Here is a 25989-nt window from a genome sequence, read left to right on the forward strand (position 1 = left end):
GATCGTGTTTATATTTTACAGCTGGCTATACGTCAGCTTATGAATTTCGGGGATGCAATATTTTGATTTTCCACAGAATCACTCGCTCACTTTTTACTATCCACAGACGACGAAAAAGTCTCAGCTGTTTCAGCCGAGGATAAATTATCCTTTTAATGTCGTTCAGCGAGTTTTCCCGGGGATGAGACCTAGTGCAATCGAATTTTTATATAATAAACCTACTATGTTCCAAATTTCATGAAAATCGTTAGAGCCGTTTTCGAGATCCGTTGAACATGAATATATATACCCACATAACCATATAAATACATACAGAAATTGCTCGCTTAATATAATAGGATTAATTGTTTCCAGGAACAGTTTGAAAATAGTGTCGCTATGAGACACCAATAGACTAACATTAAAAAATATTCCCAAACATGCCCAGATTGTTTGAAATAACATGTTTGTCAATCATTTGCCAAGTTTGGAGCTAGCTTAATATCATCTAACAGTCCAATTTGCTATCTTATTTCATCACTATCAGTCTAAAAGAGATCCGTGATATGATCATAGGTGCTATGTAATTTGAGGAAATTTGAACGTCAACTTGAAACGCTCACATTCTGCGAGAAACACAGAAAACATTGGTCAAACTATCACAATAAATAATAGGTTACAGTATTTGTATCTTTGAAAGTTGAGTTTTAAAAACAGTGCAGTAGAATGCAGCATTTTAAAATGTTCGGGGATATTAATGAAAAGTGGCAACTTTAATAAAAGAATAAAGATTTTTGTTATCCCCATTTATTTTTTGTAGCATGATATGAACAGAAAGAATAATTAGAACTTAGATAATCAAGTTGTGATATAAATGATATTTTAAAAATATCATGGCTTGAATTTTGAATAATGAATGTTTGAGTGATCACTTGTAATAACGCAGTGAATCATCACATTTCTCTGACGCAATGATTGCAATGCTTAATAACCTTTGATTAAAATACTGTACATAAATAATTGAACTCTCGTTCCCCTATCAAGTTACCAGCTCTCCTTATCTAGCAGTTCTCATTTTCAAGATTTTTATGTGGTGGGATGTTCTCGACAACAACTCTCACTTTCAATCCTATCCACGCAATCATTTTATGGAGAATCGTGTCAACCCAAAAACTCGATTTACGATAATACCATGAATTATTTATCGAAACTTTAGCTGATACAATAGTAGGTACCTACCTAATATTATTTCGTGTTATTACTTCGTGGAGAAAGCAACGAAATGAGAAATCAGAACCGTTCGATGACTAAAGAGATTGAGACAACCAAAATTTTAGGATTTTATAAATTGACTCGTGCTACCAAAGCAAAATAATTCATTAATTCATCGACAATACAGAACTCCTTATGAAACACTATACACTATCTACATAGCTCTCTCTGGATAGTCTCATCACAATATCTATTCATTTGTATCAAATGAATTCATTTGTATCATTTGTCAAATGATCTTGATATTCATCAACACATACTTTTATCTATCTAATAATCCAGGAATCATAAGAATGATTGGAATTTGATATTAGAGTGAAAGGTCCTGTTCAAAACTGTTCCATTATCGACTTTCATGTAATATAAATGTTAATGTTATTTTCAATCCTATCATCGAATTAATTTTATTGAGTCAAACCAAAAACTCGATTAACGATAATAGTAAGAATTTGATTTATCGAAGCTTTAGCTGAAACCTTAGTTTAGTGAAATTGTGTTTTTATCGATTTCAGGCCGATTTTCAGTACAAAAACTTTGAATTGAGGCGGAATATAAAACTATATCCAAGCGCACTGTGATCTTTGAGCGTCTTTGTCACATTCTAATAATCTAAGTCTAATTTAATAATCCAATCAACTGATCGAAAAGATAATCAACCAATCAATTGTAAAAGTAGAAAATGACTTGATTTTATTGAATTAATTATTATTCTTAGAAATTCGATGAGCGCTACTATTCAAAAATTATTTGTCAGCGCGGGAATCGAACCCAGTACCTCCTAATTGCCGGTCAGGAATGCTTACCCTTTCGATCTAGTTTTCGAATGCTTACCATCGAATTTCCATCTAGCTGTTTACCCTGTTGTCGATATTTGCAGTAGCAGAAGTCTTTGGGGTGAATTACAGCATTTAATTAGGATTTTCGTTTAATAATAATAATAATTCATTAGCATTTAAATAATTGCAATATCTCAGTAATGTCCATCTGTTGATTTTATTATTAATGAATGGTAAGAAACTAATATTAAAATTTAGAGAAAAAAATTGCATGCGAAAAATTCTAGAATGCTGTCAACGTTAAAAAGCTATAATAGATACAGAATGTAAAGTAACAGGAATAGATTCCAAGAGGAAAGTAAACACAAATTTAGATAAATTTATTGATCTTGTCTATGGGAAGCGACGATGGATATGAGATTATGAATGAAAATTGCTTATTGCTACCTTTACAATGCTTACTGTTTTGAAAGAAAATTTTATTCCAATCTTATTTTCTAAATAGATTGATAGAAGCGTTTGAAGGCAAAGGTCTTCAGACCAAAGCCATCATTAAACTGGGACCTCTTCAGCGTACAGAGAGTGCCTTGATACGTTTTTTGAAGTACTTTAAAAAGGTAGGCTGGTGATGAAACCCAAGCCATTCAAAAAACATGATAGTCAAAAATGTTTCAATCAATAGAATTTTGCTAATCAATATTCCAAGAAAACATTGGGAGAAAATGTTATTAATAATAACGTAAAAGTTAGAAATGTTTCTCTTTCTGAAAAAAACCTGTAATTATATCATCTCATACTAAGCATATAGTCCAGTCAATATAGACATAAAAAAGGGGTTGTGCTTGCAATTTATATTGTAGTTCTGATTTTCCAATATATTTTTTGGGTACATAAGAGAAGTTCAGAACCAATTTCTTCATGCAAAATTTCCTTGTGCTAGATACAGAGTGGCCCAAAAACCTCGTATTTTCGGCTCATTTTCCAGGTTTCAGCTATATCTGCCAAATCTCGTGATCGGACAGAAAAAGTTGCTCTCGCCTTTTTTCTAGATCATGAAATTCTGAGTAAAATGAGATTATTCGAAACTCTCTATCTTCAATGAGTACTGAGTTATGATTTTTCAAAAATGAGTGAAGTTTGAAGATAAAATAAATTTTGATGAATTTTAGTTTTTGATCAACAATATCTTCCGATTGTTAACATATAGATGTATAATTCAAAATCCCTCTGGGCGTATTTTTGTGCTCTACAATCTGAGATCAGGGAGAGCGCTCTATCTCGAATAGATTTTCAGGTACACCTGACAACAATGCTCCTTGTATTGTGAAAAACACCTAATTTTCAGCTTCAACCATCATCACCAACTACATTGTCTTCACATTAATATTTCGCACAAGGACATGAGAATTGATGCACTCCATTTCAGTATTTCCTAGTGGAGAGGCCCGCTTAAGAACACCTCAAGGATCAAAATTTCAAACACCTATAACTTTTGACACAATGCTCAGATTTCATCGTACTACACTTCATTATTTTCGGCTCGTCAAGGCGGTCCAGAATCATGCAGCATATGTCAAATTCGGTCGAAAAACGGAAAATTTAATGGTTAGTGTACTTAAGCCCATATTCCAATACACAAAAAATGGCCGATTTCTTTATTCAAAGCTATGTATCTCTCCAACCCCTCATTATAAAAATCAATACTTGATCTTGAAAGGTGCAATAGCATTTTTTTTTCATCTGCTGTAAACGATTCATGGAAAAATATGTTTGTAAAGTGAGATTTGATTGTTGAAAAAAAGCCGGAAATTGTAGATATTTTTCTCATATCAACAGTTTTGGCAGTTCTATAGTATGCCAGAGTGATCCAAGATGGATTTTAGGCAGCTGAGCTCGTAGAGGATGAATTTGTCTACAATTTGGAAACAATCGTGAGTTTCTATGATTTATCAGACTCGTTTTAGAAACTCTTGATCAACAGTAAAATCACGAAAAAAAATGTAAAAACTGAAATCGCCATTTTTAAAATCTTCTGTAACTTTCGAATTATATTGGAATCGAAAGTATTATTTACTGTAGTGGGTAGAGGGGAACAATTTTCACATCCTCACTCGATTTGGAAATTTTATCAGAAGTATTTCACAAGACATGCAGATTTGAATATAGAAATTGGCCATTTTTTGTGTATTGGAATATGGGCTTAAGTACACTCAACAATATTTTTTTCATTTTTCGACCGAATTTGACTTATGATGCATGATTTTGGACCGCCTTGACGAGCCGAGAAGAATGAAGTGTATTACGATGAAATCTGAGCATTGTGTAAAAAGTTATGAGTGTTTGAAATTTTGATCCTTCAGATGTCCTTAATCGTGCCTCTCCACTAGGAAATACTGAAATGAAGTGCATCTTGCGGGTGATTCTCATAGAACATGATCTCATGAACTCATGTCATTGCGCGAAATATCGATGTGAAGACACTGTAGTTGGTGATGATGGTTGAAGCTGAAAATTAGGTGTTTTTCACAATACAAGGAGCATTGTTGTAAGGTGTACCTGGAAATCTACTTGAGATAGAGCGCTCTCCCTGATCTCAGATTGTAGAGCACAAAAATACGCCCAGAGGGATTTTGAATAATACATCTAAATGTTAACAATCGGAAGATATTGTTGGTCAAAAACAAAAATCCATCAAAATTTATTTTTCCCTCAAATTTCAGAGTTCCGAATGATCTCATTTTATTGAGAATTTTATGATCTAAAAAAAAGGCGTAGCAAATTTTTCTGTCCGATCACAAGATTTGGCAGAAATAGCTGAAAACTGGAAAATGAGCCGAAAATACGAGGTTTTTGGGCCACTCTGTATCTAGCACAAGGAAATTTTGCATGAAGAAATTGGTTCTAAACTTCTCTTATGTACCCAAATGATATATTGAAAAATCAGAACTACAATATAAATTGCATGCACCAGGATTAGTGACTGGACTAATAGTTGTATTGCATTTTGCATACGAGTATTATACTCGTATCATAAATAAACGAATAAATACATATTGTGGTGTATGGTTCAAAAGCTACTTGAATTTCGTTAACTCTGTAGTTTACTATTATTTCAGTTTATTGTTCTTCAATGGTTTAATCTTGGGTTTAGTTTCCCTTTGGTATTGCTCTCAAAGACTATTGTCTTGTAACTCTGTGCCTTCGGACTCTCAACTCCTAAACTAAATAAATAACCAAATATTAAAAAAAAAAATGAATAGAAAAGTGGTTGCAGTAGTTTAAATTGTAGAAATTGATGAAGTTAAGAGTTGAGGAATGGAAAGTTCAAAGAGAAAAGAAGAAACGGTAGGTAGGTAGAATAGTGTAGGTACTTGGTGTCTGAGTGGTAGTACCCAGAAGTGCTGGATGTCTGCGAGAGAGCGCTGTCATCCTCCCAGGAGGTGTCGGTGCGGAGCTGAGGGGGGTGCATGCGGGTGGTGACCCCCCTGCCAGCCTGCTGTGGTGGCTGAGGTGTCGGAATGGGTGCAGCCGCCGTGATCACCGTGGTGGGAGGGGTCACCACTGTTGGACTCTGAACCATAGGCGTGCTACTCTCTGATTTGCTCTCACCCTTATCCTTGTCTGAGTCTTTGGGGACACCGTGGCCCGTATGGTGACCGTGAGACTACAAAAAAATAAATTTAATTTATTAGTTACACTAGAAATTTTAAAAATACAATATTTCAACATGAAAATATAATTAAACTATTTGATATGTATTTATTTTTTGCTAAACGAAGCTCAAAGCTTGTGCAAGTGTAATGAGAAGAATTATTCTTTCCTTTTTTATTACTATCCATATACTACTTTAATAAAAATCAAATGATGATAAGGGATTAATGGAGCTACAGCTCAAGTTTAGTTCCAAACTTGATTGAACCGTGTTAGAACGACGAAATTAACAATATAAGTAAGTATTATACAACCAATCAATTTCTTCAACCATGACATAGAATATTTGTAAATTGATGTGTTTAATGAATGCGTTTGTACATGAATAATTATATTGAAAGATTAGTCAAGACATAACGCTATTTGACTAAAATACTGAAATGTCAGATTCTGGTTAATAGGTTAGGCCAGATACAAGATAGGATAAAAAAGCAAATACTTCTCGAAGAAATGTGGCATTTGAAAAACATTGTTTTATTTTTGTCACATCCATATTTATTAGATTTGTACATAGGACTGCAGTAGCAGTCGGTTTGCAGTAGCAAAAGCAGATTTTTTTATGAAATTTATTATTCTGGAGAATGCTAATTCAATAATAAAATATTCTTCATTCATATCATCATTAAAAAATATGAAAATATTGCAAAATAAGTTTTAGTAATACAAAATTATTTTGACATTCACGAAATTTGAACACAAATTCCCAATTTCCTAATTACTCATACTCTCGTTTTTTAATATTCATAAGATTTTTTCAATTTTTAGAATTAATAATTTCTATTTGACGATGATTCTTGTCATCATTAATTTCAACATTATAAAACAGCATCACATGATATATTGTGGATAAACTGATGAGTTTCAAAATTTGAAGTAATTTATATTACTATATTTAATATAGTAGGAAAAATATTATCTAGACTATTGGATCATAACTCAATAATAATTTATCTGACATACACACGTATTCTCTGAAATGAATATGTAACTTGAGAGATAGATATAACACCTCAATTCTGCTCTTGCGGAGACGGAACGTCTTACGACTCTGGGCCTTCGACCGCTGCAGCCTGGGCTTATTGGGCTTTGATCCATGCTCACCAGCACTGTCATCTGTGGCACTCAGAGCTTCCGCTGCTCAAACATTATCACAAAAATACTCTATTATTTACACAAAAACTTATCAACTTTTTGACAACAAGAAAGTAGAATTATATTCAATATCAGATGGAGCTTTCAAAAATGACTGGAGTTATTGTTAACAAATAATATGAATGAGTCGTTCAATGAAATAAATTTATCAATAAATTATGAGGAACTTATAGTTGAGTGTTGATTTCTCCATGTAACGATAGTAATGTTTGATACGATAACTCAAACGAAAATCATGAGAATATTGGAAGACTCACAATTGCTTTCTAATACAAGTACCGTACGCCAAAAATACTATAGAAGAGCAGAATAACCTACTACATCAAGTTTCGTTCAACAGAAATACTCTAATAGTTCAAGACAGGTAGTTGAAGAGTTGAATGAGGATTCATTCATGGTTGTATGTGCAACTAAACAAATAACTTACTGATAAAAAACTAACAGAGAATATACAATCAATGTAAGGGTAACATACAGAACAATATTCACCTGCAAACCTATGTTCTTCAACTAAGAGGTAGATTATTCTAAGATAAGTTTTCCTAGCAACAATCAGCAGGCAGACAGACGGACAAGTTTTCTAAGGACAGGTTTCTAAATGCAAGGTGGCCACATTCAACGTAATATACCATGGCATTAATACCATAACAAACATTGAATTCTATAATTTAGAAGCTAACTAAAATTCAACGTTTTTATGAACCTATATAAGTTCGGTTATTTTAACTGGATTTCTATTGATACATATTTGTGATTATGGGGTTCGATAATTAGGATTTGTAATTCTCTAGGTAAAACATTACAGTCAATGTAGGCACATTATTAGAGAGAAAATTACATTGGAACATTGCATCACCAAAGTACCTATTCTCTTTTATAATGTATCCATATAGGTACTTTAAAAAAACATTTTTGAGCAACATATATCATTAAAGCTTACTGTTAATATTCTCTAATTCAAAATTAATATAGTAATTTAATCAAAGAAGTTTGAATCAGCTGAAATTCATATAATATTTTATACAATTTCAACATAATTGAATTTGGACATTTGAATCTTTATTCGTTTAGATTAAATGATTCGGCTCTTATTACATTATAATATTTATGACAGGATAATAGCGATTACAGCCTATAAGCTGGTAATTACTTTCTCCAAACCTCTTCTGTAAGGGTTTATTGGAGAGCTTCTACACAAGCGAGGAAATATTAGGATGTTGGCATTCCTCACTAAAGTTGCAACAGAGTATCATGCATAAAAGAGGAAAAACCTGTTGGGTTTGGCACTAGGGTGTAAATGAGTGGGGTTTATGAAGGATAATTACGAGTATTACATTAACTCATCAATTTAAGCGATTCTTAGAATTTGTTTCTATAGTGACCTCTATGCCTACCAGTATTTTCAAGATTTGAATTTTTTCTTTAAATATGAGGCAGCTTTATAATAAAAGTTCAAAATGATTAAAATTATCAACATGAGAAAAGTGAATTACAAAATTCTGTTTGAGGAATAATGATACTGAGTTGAACTGCAAATAAATTATCAACTTGGATAAAACTCCAGCGTGAAAATTCCCCAGACTAGACTCTTTGGACTAGACCATTATATGCCTGTATTTTCAAATGGAAATAACATTTCCTTGGGAAAATGGAAGAAGGCCTTTTGTGAGATAGATATACGTTTCAAAGTAGCACTTGATAAAAATTGGTTTGCTATCATTTCCTGTCATTAGATAAAGCAGATACCTCTATATTTTTCCATCTCCGTATTGTTGGTAAATTGTCTTTAGGCTATCAAGAAATATGAACTACCATAATATTTTATCTCAATTATTAAAATGTATTCTTAAATCATGAAAAGATAAATGTATTGTATGTTCTCATGATCTAATATATTTGCGATAGAATTGATAATTAGAAACAAGAATCAAGATAAACAAGAAACAATAAATTATATAAGATATAGAGATATTACTTGAATCACAGCTATCTACTATAAAAGACGGTGAAAAAAGAAACGTGACAACTATGCCTCTCTATCATTTCCTATGACGTGAATATTAAACTGTGAAAAATAGGCTATAATCAATTTAATTGTGTGGAGGCAAGAAATTTACGGCTCTGTCCTACAATTTTGATACAATATAGAAAGCCATAATAATTCACTCGTACAACTAACTATATAAAATTGGCTGCATTGTGACTGCATACGACTCTTTTGATTGTGTGAAGTTTTGGATGGCTAAAGTGAAACGTGCAGTTTACATAAATATATTTTACTCGTATGTAGTGTGCTAGGTTTATTATCAACAAACAGACAAATATAGATGGTTCAGTCACAAGGAAAAACTCAGCTACAGTGACGTCCACGTTATAATGTCAGCATTTGATTAACATTGGTGTTGCTATCCTTGTCTATCATTCGACAAAACAGGTAGCGCTATCCTTTTATAGTTCTTCAACGCTGCCAGGTCGGTTTTCAACAATGTGGAAATATAATTAATCAACAAAAGATTCTATCTCAATTATGAAAATTTACTATCAAATCATTGACAAATATACGGTATTTTCTTGACGAATGAAATATATTTCATTATTTTAACAAGAGTGAATAGTTAATATCACATCAGATATACCGGTATCAGCTATCTTCTATAGAAGGCAGTAGCAAGGCAAATTTGAAACGGCAACGCTGTTGTCCTATAATATTATAACGCGGACCTCCCTTTAGTGAAGAGAACGTCAAAGTCAGGTTGGCTGCATTGCGGCCAAATGGCAGAGCGCATGCGCAGTACTCAATGCACCTCACGTGGCTGCGACTTGAACCTTTTTCTCTTGACTGAACCATATTATTTATTTGCATCAATTATTGCCGATCTTTGTCCTAGTCTTGTTGTGTTGGGGTGTGCAGGTTTTTGGACAACTATTGAGTGTTTGATAGGATAGATTGTGGCCACCCCGCAAACAACTAAAACACCGAACACATATTGTTGTAAAGCGTGAATTACATGTTCCTTTTCCCTGTCCGTAAGACGCGATACTGTGCTGCGAGGAGTGCTGGCTACAGCTGCCCCCGGCACTGCATGTTGGGCCTACTGGCCCCGGAGAGCTAGATACTGATTCTACACAGAACAGAACAGAAAGCACATAGCCAATCATCTTCCTTGCTTGCTTCTCCTCATCCTCTAAAACCATATCTTATAAAATATACAAAAATTATATTTCATATCAAATAAATAAATATCTTGATTGCAAATGAATAATACTAAAGTAAATATCAACTACTTATACAGAGCTGGAATATTGAAATTATTATTGCAAATGAATAAAAATAATGAACTAAAAATATTAATTAAAATATTAGATCACATTGCAGATTGATCATAATTATCAATGAATGTTGTAGGCTACTTCAGCTGAAAATGCTCATTGCAAATTTGGTGGCATTGATATATTATAATATTAGCAACTTATTTTGTATCTGTATTATGATTATTAAGTTTATATATCTGTTAATAAACTCCTCTGGTTGCAATTCATTGGCAATCAAAGAAATGATTTATTATTGATTATTGAAAAATTTGAGCTGATACAAGGCTCGAACCCATTAAAAATTTGGTGACATTCAAGTATTAAAATTACTGCAAAATTCAAATGAATACTAAAAACTTGAAATTATTCAGAATCGGAATTGATTAGAACGTAGCATTGAAACCCGAGAAAATACAATTTCACTTGTTGAAACTGAATCTCAACATGTAACAATGTTATGCAACATATGAAAGTGCCTCTCATTCAAAAATCGGTATGGTTAAACAAGTGTTGTTGTAACTATTGCTAATAAATATAATACATTGGTACTTATTGTGAATGTCAATTAGAAAAAATATTAAAACCGAAGCAAATAAGGGTTCGAGTCTGATAGAATCAATCTGAGATTGTGATTGATTCCATTTTTGGGACTGTATATTAATACGAAAATATTATAAACAATTCATATTATTTTAGAAATTGCCTGTTTAAATATCAAAAACAATTCTACTGGGGAGTGAAATTGATTTATGAATACTGAAAATGTTCCAAAATATAATAAATGAAGGTGAGGATATTCAGTACAAACGACACAACCATTTTTGCAAATTCAAAGTAGCACAACCATTCAAAGATGAGAAATGAATTAAATTTCAAGAATTTAAAAAAATAAAATTTCAAATGACTAATTTGAACAGAATGTGGGCATATGAATCAGATTTTTAGAGACTGAAAAATTTGCCATCAACTAAATAAAATGCAAAATTATTATTACCACCTAAGGTGATTTGAAGCGTTACAAAAATTCTAATTGATTACTCTATCGAAAAATAAATTGTTCTAATTGAGCTCTTGATTGGCTATATTTACAAATCTTATTCCATAACAATTGTAATAACTTAATAATAACAATACACGATTAAGTCATGAATAAATTGAAATTTACTTTTTTGCGCAAGCAAATCCTCATGAAAATTGAATAAAATGAAAATGCAAGAGAGTAAACCCTATTAACGAGAGAAATAGATTGATCTACATAATATTGATTCCAGAACCGTGAAAAATGTAAGTTATATAGAATTTAGATTATTGGTAGGTAACAAACATTGTGATTAATAGTGTACAAATACCAGTACTGAGAATGTTATTAAAGATTACAGCGAATGTTATTAAAGATTACTACATTTAATAGGGTAGTCACTATAAATTGACAAATTTAATAGCCAATGACAATAAGAAAAAGAAAAAGAAAAAGAAATAGAACATTTTTATTATTGACACTTTGAACTTATAGGACATTATAATAAATGATTGACCATAAATTTTGTTCAATTTCAGGTCTGAGGATTCTGAAAATTGTGATTTGAATAATACAGAGTGACCACGAGTTACATTTTAGAAATAAAAGTAAGTAATAGTAAATGAATAATGAGTAAGTATCGCCGCTTTCAAGTCATCTAAAGTGATTTTATTTTTATGGGAATTTGAAAGAACAAGTTTATCGACATAAACGCCAGACTTGAGATGACTTGAAAGGGGCGACGATACGTACTGAGGTGGCGTTCATCACTGAGGATACACTAGAACGAGTGTGCAAGAGCTACCAGCTAACAGAATGGAAAATTTCTTCAGGGAAAAAGCATCGCCTTCCTGAAATAATTTTTTCTCCGTAAAATAAATGACATAAACTCGCAACTATTTTCTTCTTCTTCTTCTTTATCTATCCCAATGTGCCGTTTTCACAGCGTTGGGTGGTCGCCTCGGATCCATCTTCTCCACTTCTCTCTGTCCGTAGCCATTCTCTTCAACTGATTCACGGTCTTGTCTCTTTCTGCTGCTATCCGTGAAAAAGTTGCCTCCCATGTCACCCGTGGTCTTCCTATCGGTCGTCTGCCTTGTGCCCTGGCCTCCATGTATTGGCGAGGCTTTATGTTTTCGTCCATTCTCAGGTGATGTCCATACCAGGAGAGTATCCGTTCATCGATTGTTGTTTCAACCGCTTTAATGTGTAATTCTTCCCTTCTGCGGTCATTTCTCACTCTGTCTCGTCTTGTTTTCCCAACTATTCTTCGGAGACATTTCATTCAGACCGCATTTATTTGGCTTTTCTCTTTTTTACTGACTGTCCAACTTTCACTTCCATACAATAGGAAGGGCTCAATTATTGAAACAAACTTTTGATTTTACTCTCCTACTCACCTCAGCCTTTCCAAAAATGCTTCTATTGAGTGAATAGTATGCCTGCATAGCTTTTTGAGTCCTTTGTCTAACTTCTTCTTGCAGCTTGGCAGTGCAGTTCATGTTTGTGCCTAAGTACTGGTAGTTGTCAGTCTGCTTTAATGGTTGGCCATCGCACTCAATTTCGATTTCCTCCACCTGTTGTTCAGTTCTCCTTACCATCATGACCTGGCTCTTCACTTTATTAACATGCATGCCTCTTTCCTTGAGTGTTTCATTCCATTCTGTAACCGCCGTTTGCATGTTTTCAGCCGAGTCTGTTATGAGGACTATGTCATCAGCGTATGTCAAAGCCTGACACTGAACTGGCCTGAGGTTTCTCATGCCTACGGTTGACCTCCCTGTTCTTCTTCTGCATATTTTTATCACTTCATCCATGAATATTATAAACAGGAGTGGGGATAAGCTGTCTCCTTGCCTCACTCCCTTTTCCATGAGGAATGGAGCCGACGTCTTACCATTGATTCTCACAACTCCTTGTATTTCTTCGAACATAGATTTGATGCCCTGCATAAGTTTCTGGGGCGTTCCTTTACACTCAAGAGCCCTCCATATTTGTACTCTTGGTACTTGTTCGAAAGCTGCCTGTAAATCGAGGAAAGCCAGGTATGCTGTCTTGCCTCTACTTATCCACTTCTCCAATATTGTCCTCAGTGAGAAAATCAGGTCTTGTGTGTTTGCCTGTCTGGTCGGAAACCGGCTTGCTCCTCATCTAATTCATTCTCAACATGAGTTATGAGTCTACTTTCCAGGACAGATGAATATAACTTGGCATTCACATTAATCAAACAAATAGCTCTGTAATTCTCACATTGTGAAGAGTCTCCTTTTTTGTAAATTGGGATCAGGATATTTCTTTTCCAATCGGATGGAATCCTCTCTAGCTGCCACACAACTTGGAAGAGCTTGGTTATTTCACATATTAGTGTTCAACCTCCTGCTTTCACCATTTCAGGTACTATAGCATCCTCTCCTGCAGCCTTTCTATTTCTCATCTTTCTGACGGCCATCTCTACCTCTTCAAAAAGTATACTTCCCATTGCTCCATCCTGTTCCCTTTCTACGAACTCTCTCTGTGCCTGTCTGTCTTCCTCTTCCTTAAATTTATTTTCATAGAACTCTCTCCACACCTCTAAAACTTCATCTACGTTCACTTTCAGATTATTCTGGCTATCTTTAATGCTCCTCACTCTCCTTCCATATTTACCTCTCAGGTGACGAATAAGTTTCCAGAAATTTCTGTTTCCCCCAAACTCAATTTTTCCCCCAAACTCTTCCCAGCTCGATTTCTTTGCTTTTGCTACCAGAATTTTACAAGAATTTCTTTTCCGCTCATAGACTGCTCTGTCATCGAGATCTTTTGTACTTTTCCATTTTTCCAGGCCATTTTCTTCTCAGCTCTTTGATCTCTTGGCTCCACCACTTTTTACACCCTCCTTGATTGTTTTTACTCCAGATTAAAACGGATTCAAAGTAATATAAAAATCGCAACTATTTTACTCAAGTTAAATAAATAGTATCTTTAAAAATTAATAATGTTTTTTTAATTTTCAAAATGTAAATGTTTCTCGTTGTTACTCTGTATATTGACCCAATTTGATTGATGGCCAATGAAGTATTGAATATGGAGTAGAATAATGTATCATGATTATTGTATTTCTAAAACAGTTTTAATGTGCTAAAGGTAATATCACCGACTGTGAATATTGAATTAAACAAAAAAGAAAAAAAAATGTGAATCACACAGTACCTATTCGATCTATTTTCAGCTATTCATTCGCCTGTTTGAAACGACATAGCGACAGTAAGCTTGTACGCTTTTTTGAAACTATTCAGGCTAATAAAAGCTTGTTGCTTGAGCATCTAAAAGTCTAGTTGTATTGAGTGTAGCGATTTGATACCTCGATGTCCGGCTGCTGACTGCAGAGCGCTCTGAAGGTTGCTGCTTCCGTCTCTCAGCAGATCTATGATGGAGGGTCGATGGTGTCTCTGATGCATGGGTGGGGGGTCGGCGTCGTTACACGGTTTCTTACTACTGGCTTGCTCGTCTGAAACAAATCATAGCTAATTAAATTGGAAACTTGAATAAAACATGTTTAGCAACCTATTTATAGGCAGATACTGGTATAAACACAAACCATGATATGATTAAAATAATGAAATAAAATAATAATGCCAATTAGTATTATATGTCACTACATCATCAATTTATGATCAATTCCGTTATTAAACAACAGGTTTAAACCTAAACAATAACTTCTATTTTGAATTTACAAAAATATATAATGCATTTAAATAGTAAAGAATCCTTTTATAATTAGTGGTTGGATATTCTGGAGACATACAACATATAAGGAGAGGTATTACGTATTTTAAATAAATGTAAAACGTAATGAATGATTAAATTTCTAATTTATTATTTTTCAATGTTGCTAATTACTTCTAATTGAATTGTATACAAATATTTTTGTGTCCGGGTTTATTGATGAAATGGGTAAATGGGTTTACTGCTTCTGATCTGAATAAATTCAACTTTTATTGAATATTTTCAGCTCTTGTTTCTATTTAACACTGAGCACACTGTTTTTTTTTTGATAATTTTGATCTTATTATTTCTTATAATATAGTTTCTACAACACTTTCTAATGTATTCTGTATATAAGATAGGTAGGCTAAGGTTCAATAAAAATATTAATGATCACATTAAGATGTGGAATAATAGAGAATCTTTTCTAGTGCTCATGAAACAAACAGTGAACCTAGACAATAATCTAACATGAGTGCTATTGTGCCCTATGTACGCTAAATTTCTGTAAAAGTACAATGCTCAAATAATAAAAATCGTAGAGTTGATTTTCAGTGACAACTTGTTACGGTACCCAGTTCAATCCAGAAATAACAATATTTTCCAACATGCAAATTGAGAATAAATAAAAAACAACACTTGCTAGTAAAGTGGAAGAAGGGTAGGCCTATATACAGTTGTAGGTAGTGAACATCTTCCTATGTACGCTGTACGGCATCCTCGAGTTATGTAATTTCAAAATAATAATAATAAGGGGGAATAGGAATAGAGTCAATAATTTCAAGAATAAAAACATCTTGATTGTTCTGAACTAAAAGCTGTCATCATTTCTGCAAACTGACTTCCTGTAGACTTTTTGTAGAACTTAACTAGAACGATAATCGTGATAGATGTTGGTTTGAGAAAGTACGGTACATATTATGCTTTTTGGGACGGCTAGTTACTGATGAGTTTCAAAGGGATGCATGCACTTTATTACTAATTGAATGCTGAATTATTCAATCAAAAAAATTCCTCTAGATGATTCTATTTATAGACTATACTTAATGACTGAGAATTGTTTTTTCCATGTTAGGATTTTTACAGAAAAGTAAATGACAGGGGGTTAAGATGAAGATCATAATACAAGATTCCAACACACCAAGCAGAAGAGAAAGAGCGTTTGGAAGACAGTCGAGAGAAGGAGGAGAATTTATAGAACAATAAATAAATCTTTAGGCTTTTTATTATTTACAAGTTAGATGAAAGATGCTATGAATATGGAAATACCATTAGCTGCTTTAATTATTTTTCCTTTTCAAATATGAATATTATAAAGCAATGAAGCAAGCTCATATTAATTGATAAGGGCAAAAACTAATCTGATTGACATTCAAAGAACTGAATTATTCCAGTTCATTGAAAATAATCAATTTCAATGAAACCACGGAAGTTTTTCAATTATTCTTCTGAATTTTATTTTCAAATAATTCACAATGTTACTATGTTTATTTCTGAATCAACATGAATGTTGAAAGATTCTGAATGATTTTTTGCCCACTTATCAGTTATCAAGGATTAAGATTGAAATACTGCAATGATAAATTTTACATTAGTTGAAATTATGATGTTGGGCATCCGAAACTTATTGAAATAAATTATTAATTAAAATCTTCAATTCTGAAAAGAAATGTTAATTTTCTGTTTATATGGCACAATAGGCTGCAATCAAATAAAAAAAAATGTTTCAATTTGAGGATATTAAAATAAATTTCACATATAGAATAAAGGGAGCATTTCAAGAGTTTTGTCAGGGGATTTCTCAAGTGCAAACAATTGTAACACACCACAACATCTTGCAAGATTCATTTTTGGATGTGAGTGCTTGCATTTGGGTGATCAAATATCAAATAACAATCAGGTAGCAGAAGGTTGGGCTCTCACAATAACCAATTTGGGAGAAAAGGAACACTGTTTCCACAAATATTAATTACAAAAACTCCAACAACTATTCGTAGTTCATAGCACCAGTTTGTGGATTAATAAGGTCTTTTTGGATGCTAGGTCCGAGAATACATGCCACTGATGCTAGTGTGATTTGACACAAACCAAGGCTAGACAGAACGTCGTTTGCGAAATGAGGGAATACTGCTCTTCAAGCTCGGTTCTCTAGTCTGGCTAGCGGAGGACTGTGTTGAACGGCTTTGTAGAACAGCATCGCAAGCAACTGGAACATTTTTGTCCAGAACTTAACTTAGTAATAGCCATAGAAATGTCAAATTGACTCAATTTATTTTTCTATGGCGTCATTCAATATTGTACAAGTAATTAAAACATATTTTTATATCTTGAAACAATTGTTATAAACCAAAACGTTATACAACAAAGAAAAACTAGCAAGAATGAATAAAAAAGTTCTTCACTCATTCAGAAATGTGTTTCTGAAATTATTTTGAAATCTGCAAACGTAGGTACTGTGAAATGAATACATTATGATACATTCAATCAAATAAAAATAAGCTATTATTGAATAATGAGACATGAAATAACTTAAAATCCGAATAAAGGTATCAATCGAAGGCATTTTTGATCAATCAGGTTCGAGGAAAACAAATCTGATCTGATTATTCAAGTTGGAATGTCAATATTAGCCCTACTGTTCACTCTTTCTCAAACCATTAACTTTCGAGTACATCAACTTTTCTCTAGGACTTCATTAGTCCCAGAGTAACTTATGATTTCTTGTAGTTACACACATTACGACTAATAATGATAACACTTAATATCCAAATAAATAATTGACTAATCCAGTATTAATTATTTTTCTAAGAGCTCTCATGGATCACGATTTCTGTTGAACAATATTAGGATATTACGTCTTCTGAAACTCATTGTACTGTAAATATATTCATTATAGCGTGTAAACTTATCTCAAATTTTCCAGGTTTCAAGTGGTACAATGGATATGAGGAAGTGCGACAGGATGTGCTAATATTGAACCAGACATAGTTCTGCATCATTGCCCTTGGTGACGGATGTTTATCTATAAATCTACTAAATCACGTTCATAATTTTGAGGGAATAGACCTAAGAGAAAATAGAACTCACCACTACGGAATTCCAATTCTGCTTTGAGAGTTTTCATTTGCTGCATGAGCTCAGTTAACAAAGCGCCTCTGCATTTCGGGATAGAGGGACTGAGGCCTGTCAATTTCTCTCTCAAAACAAAGTGATAGTGTCTCTCCTGATCTGTTAGTGCTGGTTGACTCAACTGCAAACCAAGTAAATAACGTTTATCCAATGAAATTTAAAATAACTTTTTGTAATCAATCACGACGCTTATCTAATAATTTGCTTGAACTTATGCAATATCACAGAGAACAAGTGCTTGAGAAGAACATGCTTTCCCTTTTCTGTGGCAATATATACATGAAAAACTAATTACAATTTTAATTGTAATCATAGCCTGTTTTATTACCACTTTATTTTAAATAATACGTGAATTAAGTAATAAAATGAATAGATAATTGGATATCATACTTGAATATCAACTATAAACATTAATTTTAATGATATTGATTATTACATAATTTTCTATTACTATCCTATAATAAAACTGAGACGGGGATTAAGTCAAGCCTTAAATTTAAAGCCATCCTAAAAGAGACTTTAAACACACAAGTGAGTTCACAAAATGTCGATAATATTCTTGAATTAAGCGTCAAAAGATATAAATATTTTACTCAATAATTTTTTTAATATAATTCTTAGGACTGTTATCAGACTTGTCAGATCATAAAATTCGTGTAGTCGCTCAGCATCAGTTTGTAAAATAAAGGAATAATGGTACTGAATGTATTCCTATTCAATTATCATGATAATTTTATTTCGACGACTGATTTAATTATTTTTTCGGCCTTAATATCTAATTGAAGAACCCAATTATTCGTCTCGGTACCTAATCATTTTTCTACAATATTATGACTAGGCATTATGTAGTGTATCATGAATTCAAGAAGCTAACCTTCTGCCTGATGAAAGACTGAAGGATCACGAACAATGGACAGCGTTGCGATACAATAAAGTCGATGAAATTCCAGAACATTGGACGGGCTTCAGCTACCTTCGATAGCTCTCTCACGGTTCTGCCGATTTTTGGCCAGTCTGAGACGAGTTCGTCCTCGAAACAGGTCAGCATTACCTTTAGAGCTGAATCAATCAATTATTCATAGCGACATTATTTCCAGAAATCAAATACATTACCTATTGACATCAATTTATTTTTATTTTTTATGAACCGTAACAGAAATAACTATAAAATCGTATTGATAATTTACTTCATCAACAACTTTAATGTTATAGATTTTTTTTAACTTGGTTAAAATGAATATATCTAAAAATTAATAAATATAAATATTGAAATAGCCTTGTGTACTTCTAATATCCTAGCGTATATTTCAATTTAGTGTGCACAGTTTTACTTCTCATGATTGATAGATTGTGTCTAAATATTTAAGGCATCAATAATTGATAGAGTAACATTGGAAAAATCATTAAAATTTCAAATACCGCTGACTGTGCTTATTTCACACTGATTAGAAAGGTTGAGCACCAGAATTTCGAATAGATTTACAACTATAGAATTGTATGATACAGTTATACAAACCACTATTTCACTTAACTTACTGATAATTATTAATGTTATATTATAACCATAAAACAATAAAATATAATGTGAAACTTTAACCTAAATAGATGAAAAACTCATCGTGGAACCAATATTTAAAATATATATATATATTATGCGCATTAATAATTAGTAATAGCATATGTATGAATCATACCTAGAAATGCGACCTGATATAGAGACTTTGGAATAACGACATTAGCTTTAGAATCGCGAGCTCCAGAAAAGGAGCCCGTTCTTAGTTCACTTCCAATCTTCAAACTTTGCGCTGCCTTGCTTGTTGGAGGATACATGGCATGTAGAACTACATTCAGAGTGAAGCGTACATCTCCCTCACGCATGCAGTGGATATCTACAAGAATACAGAAAAAATTATAATAATTTTGTTAGTAGTATTTTTGGAGTATATGGAATATAATATTGAGTGATATTTAGTAGTAGGTTACTTACTAAGATAGTTGCCCCCTGTGGGTTAGGGGAGCTTTGAGTCGAACATCGTATTCAAGAATGTGTTGAAAACCAGAACTAACCCAAACTATCCCTGCTTGTCGTAGGAGGCGACTAAAAGGGACCCCCTTTCCAAAGCCCTTCTTCTCCTTCTTAATATGCTTTGGAAATTTTCATTTCTAGAATGGCACTTTTCCCTTTGACTTAGCTTTGTGCCATTCTTTATTTATTTTTCTATCTGTCGGCCTTCCTTGGCCATATTCTTACTTCATCTTAGGCTAACCCAAGGTGTTATGTGGACCATGCTGTTGGGTGGAACTTTTATATGGTGTCTCTAACGGTGCCTGCAGGATATCAGGCGCCCTCCTGTAGTATTTTAGTCTGGCCGGGCGCCCTAGAGGTAGTTTGTCGTACCCTCCCTCAGCGGAAGGACCTAAAAAAGGCCAGGAGTGGAACTCACGTAGGTCACGAGGACCAATCAGTCTGAAGAGACTGCCAAGCATATCACACTGGATAGCGGCAGGCAACCATGTGATGAATGGGATTTCAGCATAGGGAAATACTCCTGGTTCTTGTAAAGGACACAGGTATTGGTTTGCCTAACTAACATACTACTTGGGAACACAAGAAGCTTCGGTTGATGTGTGGGGTTCTTTGAACCTTTTTTGGATCCTTAAATACTAAGATAAATACTTAGACAGTTGTGAGTTGTCAGTTAGATAGTAAGTGACTTAAATAGTTACTTACTATCAATAATAGATAATTGTTGGTCATGAAAAGTATTAAAGCTACGGGTAGCTAATCGGTAGTAATGATGAATGTATAGGCCAAGTTCCAGGCATGTTCAATGTTCCTTATTTGTTTTTTCTTTGGTTAAATTGGGTCAAATAGAAAGAAAGGCCATGAAGTGAAATTTGAAGACACTATTAATAATGAGATAAAATTGGAAGAAAGACCTCTTCATAAGTTTAACAATTTTGATGTAGCCTGTAGAATAAAGAAATTCGAGTGATTAAGATGTTAAATCTTCAGTGTCTTTACAAAACTGAACTTTTGAACACTCAATATAAAAAGCTAAACAATCATTCTTAAAAGTTTCATAGATAGGAGGAATAAATATAAAAAGCTTTACCTTTTCGACCACTGCCAACTCTCAAACAAAGTGGCATCAATAAATTCATTAGTAAGCTTTCAGTCTTTTCTTGAGTTGGCAGAATTGACGATCCACCGCATACATGCTCCAAAGTGTAAGACTCCTTTGAAAGAGAATAAATCAAAATCAATTAATAAGATAATAATATTAAACAATAAATATAATTGACCGAAAACATGATTGCATATCTAGCGCATGATCCAAGCAAGTGTTTTTTAGATTGAAAATTATTATCATGAACTAACAGAGTTATATCATAAATGATGTATTGAACAATAAAAAAGCTATCGTGCTACTGAACTTATACTAAAAAAGTGCACGTTGCTCTGAGATACTCTGCGCTTTGATGAACTTCAGAGCATCAGTCAATTCAGAATTAAAAATGTTAGCACTAGAAATAATAATGCTCTTTTCTATCATGGAGTTCTTCTCAATGTGTTTACATTGTTTCTATGCTTCCCTTCCAATCATTGGACGCCAAAAACAATCATATCACATCTTATCAACAAATAATATTATCAAGTCATCCCAGCTACAGCTACAGCTAATTTTCAGCTACAAGCCAAATATTTTCATATATTTTTTGTTACTTATTATTGTTATTTACCGTATTTAATTTTTTCCAGTTATCACTTGATAGTTTGACACCTTGTGAGACCGGACTATCACTCTTGTCATCAATATACAGCTACATTATAAGCCTACTTCAGATTATAATCCTCCATTTTTCATTTGTCTTGAAAATAACAAACTATCAGAACTTAGCAATATTGAAATTCAGCCTTGAAATCTCCAATTTTTTTTAGGATATTTCCAAGCTATACTTTAGAAAATGTGAAATAAATGGAACTTATTTCCAACAAGTAAGTGTCTACTTACTCCAACAGCCAAAATTTGAAGAGCAATGAGTCGTACCACAGTTGAGGGGAAAGGAGGAGGAGGCACCTGGCTCATGAGGGCGTTGGTAGCCGACGACAGACTCTCACCAGCAGTCACCGTCGACGAATTCGCTTCACCAATCACAAGAGACTGGAAACAAGATATAAGCTGCTAAGAAATTGCACCAATTGAAAATGAATTGCTGTAGAGCAATTGAGGTGTAAACAATGTTTAGAATTATGTTAAATTATATTTAGGAATAGAATGGAGTAGCAGAGCAGTCTGCCGTGATAGGTCGTGCTTGAATGCTCTGTGATTTTTTAAAAATATTGTGAGGATATTGATATCTTTTTCGAGTTTTGAATAGTGCGTTTTGAAGAGTTAGTGTCCGTCTACTACGAGAACTATTCCAATTCTTTTAGCATTGTATATGTTTTTGAATAATTTTGTTTTTAATGTACTTTTTGCCTTGAAATGCAGTGATTAGTTGTTCGAGTTTGCTGTTTAGCTCAGTTCTCCGATATCTTATCGTTGGCTACGGATAGCAGCAATTCTGTTTCTTGTTCCTTTTCTGTGTGTTTAGCGGCGTTCTTTTTGTTCCTAACTGAACTGTGATGAAAACTCTTGCTGTTATCTTTTCCTCCGTCCATTCCTTTCTTTGTCTCCTTCCTTTCTTCTTACCAGGAGCTTCCCAACTCTCCCGCCTTGCACGCTCTCTTGGCAATCTTATTTTTCCTTTTATCTTTCTCATCCATACTTTATTTAATCGGTACAACTGTGTTATCATTCGGACTCTACGTTCTGATCGCTGTAATTCTTCTGTTATGTCAACCTATAAATGTTTTCTATCTTTTGACGGCGTGCCAGTCTAAGGCACCACTTATGTTATGGATTATTAACTGTTTATTTCATCTCAAAATTATAAATTAGCCTATATGTAATATTATCTTCTCAAATATATAATACGTGTGGAGTAAAGTAACGATTGATAATAACAGTAATAAAATATATAATATGGCGCCAAGTAAAGAAAAATGTAACTTATGCAATAAATCAATGTATGGTCGGCAAGAGACTATTCAATGTGAGATTTGTGCATTGAAACAACATGTTTTATGTTTGGAGATCAGTGATGATGAGCTGAATTTATTTAAAGACTCAGGCTTTGAATGTCAAGCCTGTATGAGTAAAAAGTCGTTAATAGTGAACGATAATACACCAGTTCGGCCACTTCCAGCTGGGCAAGCTGTGACAAATCGGAGTCTCATCTCTGACACCAATCTCAATGTCAATGAGCTAGTAGTCACTAAGGCCGATAATTTAATTGTGAGTATGCTTAGGGAATTGGAGAATACTTTCACTAATAAATTTCTGAGAATGGAGAAAGAAAATGCTTCACTCTTTGCTAATCTCTCATCGGAAGTAGCTGCATTGAAAAAGGAGCTCATTACATTGAATGAGGAGAATTCTAGGTTGAGAAGTATCCTTCTTAAAAAGCTGGAGATATCGAATGTGACCTCTTGTCCTAAAAGTGTTGAGAGAACAGAGTGTAATCGTGTTATTTCTGCTAATAAGGTAACAGCGGCTACTCTCAAGACTGTTTATTTGGAAATTAAGGGAGCAGTTCAACAGGCCAATGAGATTGCAGTGGGTGTGAAGTCGAAAGAAACTTGGGCTGAGGTTGCTGGGAAGCCAAGGAGAATAAACCGTGGAGTACACACTACTGATAACAACAGAACTGCCAGCAATATTACATCTGTATTCAAGAAAAAACTAAACTCAGTTGAACAAAAGAAAAATAGAAGGACTGTTGAAGTCGGGTTAAGGAAGAATACAAACATTGCAATAACGTCTAAGAATAAGACGCTGTTTGCTAGCCGTTTCTCTCCTGACACTTCAACAAAAGACATAGAACACCTGATTAGGAGCACCATCTCAACTGGGTTTGTTTCCTGCACAAAACTTCGTTCAAAATTTCCTGAATCATACAGCTCCTTCCATGTATTGTTGTCGGAAAACATATTCAAGGAAGTATGCAAACCTGAGGCCTGGCCTGAAGGAGCAATTATATCCCCTTTTTATGGTAAACTATCCAGTTCCACAACTCACGCAGCTAAAACTACGAGTAAAGCGGTCCCTATTGCCAACTTGAATCCCGTGGAAGGCTGTAGTAGAGATACTCTTGAATGAAAGATTTGCATCTGTTCTACCAAAATGTCCGAGGACTACGGACAAAATCAGTTGAATTCTTTACTTCTGTTGTAAGTAATGACTTTGATTTATTATTGCTCTAACTGGAACATGGTTGGGTGATCAACACTGTAGCTCAAACTTTTTTCCTCCAAGTTATAATGTTTTTAGAGCAAATAGGCAATATGATACAGTTGGGCAGACTAGAGGAGGAGGATCATTGCTTGCTGTGAAGAAGTCTCTACCTGCATTTAGAAGATTCGACCTAGAACTATTACCTGAGGTTGTATGGATTGATATTAAACTACCAGGACACCATCTTTTAGTTTCCTGTCATTATATTTCTCCTTCTTCAGATTTACAATCCTTCAGCAGATACCTTGAGAAGCTGATCAATAGCTCCTTGAATCTAGTAATTTTAGGTGATTTCAACGCTGATGCAGTTCATTGGATTGATTATTCCCTTGTACCTAATGCTCATTATCAAGCACTGCGAAAGCAGAAGTCATACTGCAATTTATCGATGAGAACTGTCTTGATCAATATAATAGAGGTTGTAATGATGATAGAGTCCTTGACCTAGTGTTGTGCAGAATGAAGAATGTTGATATTTCTCATTCAGCTACGCCATTTGTAACACCTGACGTCTATCATCCCCCTTTTTCAGTGAAGATAAGGGGTGTCTCTCCAAGTGTACCTACTGCTCCAACCAATGCAGTTTACAACTTCAAGAATGGTGATTACTATAAACTGTATCATGAAATCCAAGATACCAGTTGGTGTACTGTTATGAATTATAGTAACCCTGATGAGGCTCCTAAAACACTGTCTGCAGTGATCAAAAGATCAATGGATAATTGCATCTCGAAAATAACACCTAAGGAGTTACCATATCCCAAATGGTTCTCTTTCAGATTGATACGGCTGATTAAGGCAAAAAAGGAAGCACATAAGTTATATAAGAGAAGTCTCCTCAACAGGGATTATGTCAAATTCGCCACCCTGCGTTCTCAAGTGAAGAGTCAACTGAAATAGGACAGACAAGTTATGATAGAAAACACAGAAACTCACTTGCAAGCTGAACCAAGAAGCTTTTGGAGATATGTGAGGCAGAACCGAACAGAAGCCAACAATTGTCCATCCTCCATTATCGTTGATGATGCTATAATATCTCAACCAGATGAAATTCGTGAGCATTTCGGTCATTACTTCTCCTCACTGTATCAGATGAACATTGCTCCAATAGATGTGGATGATGACACCAATGGGAATCTATCATTTGGCATACCTGATGTCAATGAAGAAGTTATTAGGGAGATTGACTTTTTGAATGATTCATCTTCAGGACCAGATGGAATACCTGTCTTCATAATAAAAGGGATAAGCCGAGTCATTGCTCCAGTATTGACACCAATCATCAGGAACAGTTTTCTAATGGGAATATTCCCTAGTGTCTAGAAACACTCCATTGTTGTTCCAATCCCCAAGAAGTCTAGACCCAACAATATACAAGATTTCAGACCTATTTCGATTCTAAACCCATTTGCAAAGATAATTGAAAGAGTGGTTCACAGACAGATCTTCAGGAATGTAAAAAACACCATCACAGAATGTCAACATGAATTCATTCCGGGTAAATCCACTGCAACCAATCCGTCAAACTTTCTTTCTGTAGTTGAACCTTGTGTAG

At 34.0% G+C, this 25989-nt stretch overlaps 1 protein-coding gene across 29 annotated transcripts in view; it reads right to left on the reverse strand.

Moving 5' to 3' along the window:
* The window catches only part of LOC111059297 (protein unc-80 homolog), a 177154-nt gene that overhangs the window by 3885 nt on the left and 147280 nt on the right, over positions 1-25989 (reverse strand). For 22 of the 29 annotated variants that reach the window (XM_039432683.1, XM_039432677.1, XM_039432690.1 and 19 more), the window contains 9 exons: positions 22110-22259; positions 21210-21333; positions 19788-19982; positions 18968-19152; positions 18052-18214; positions 14561-14707; positions 9899-10012; positions 6748-6875; positions 5399-5691 (listed from right to left, as the gene is read on the reverse strand). In XM_039432683.1, coding sequence (XP_039288617.1) covers positions 5399-5691; positions 6748-6875; positions 9899-10012; positions 14561-14707; positions 18052-18214; positions 18968-19152; positions 19788-19982; positions 21210-21333; positions 22110-22259 — 1499 coding nt within the window. Of the gene's footprint in view, positions 1-5398; positions 5692-6747; positions 6876-9898; positions 10013-14560; positions 14708-17052; positions 17171-18051; positions 18215-18967; positions 19153-19787; positions 19983-21209; positions 21334-22109; positions 22260-25989 lie in introns of those variants that run through there. The other 7 variants (XM_039432698.1, XM_039432673.1, XM_039432675.1 and 4 more) reach the window with 6 other exon arrangements.

The sequence above is a fragment of the Nilaparvata lugens genome, chromosome 7 (assembly GCF_014356525.2).
Source record: "Nilaparvata lugens isolate BPH chromosome 7, ASM1435652v1, whole genome shotgun sequence".
NCBI lineage: Eukaryota > Metazoa > Arthropoda > Insecta > Hemiptera > Delphacidae > Nilaparvata > Nilaparvata lugens.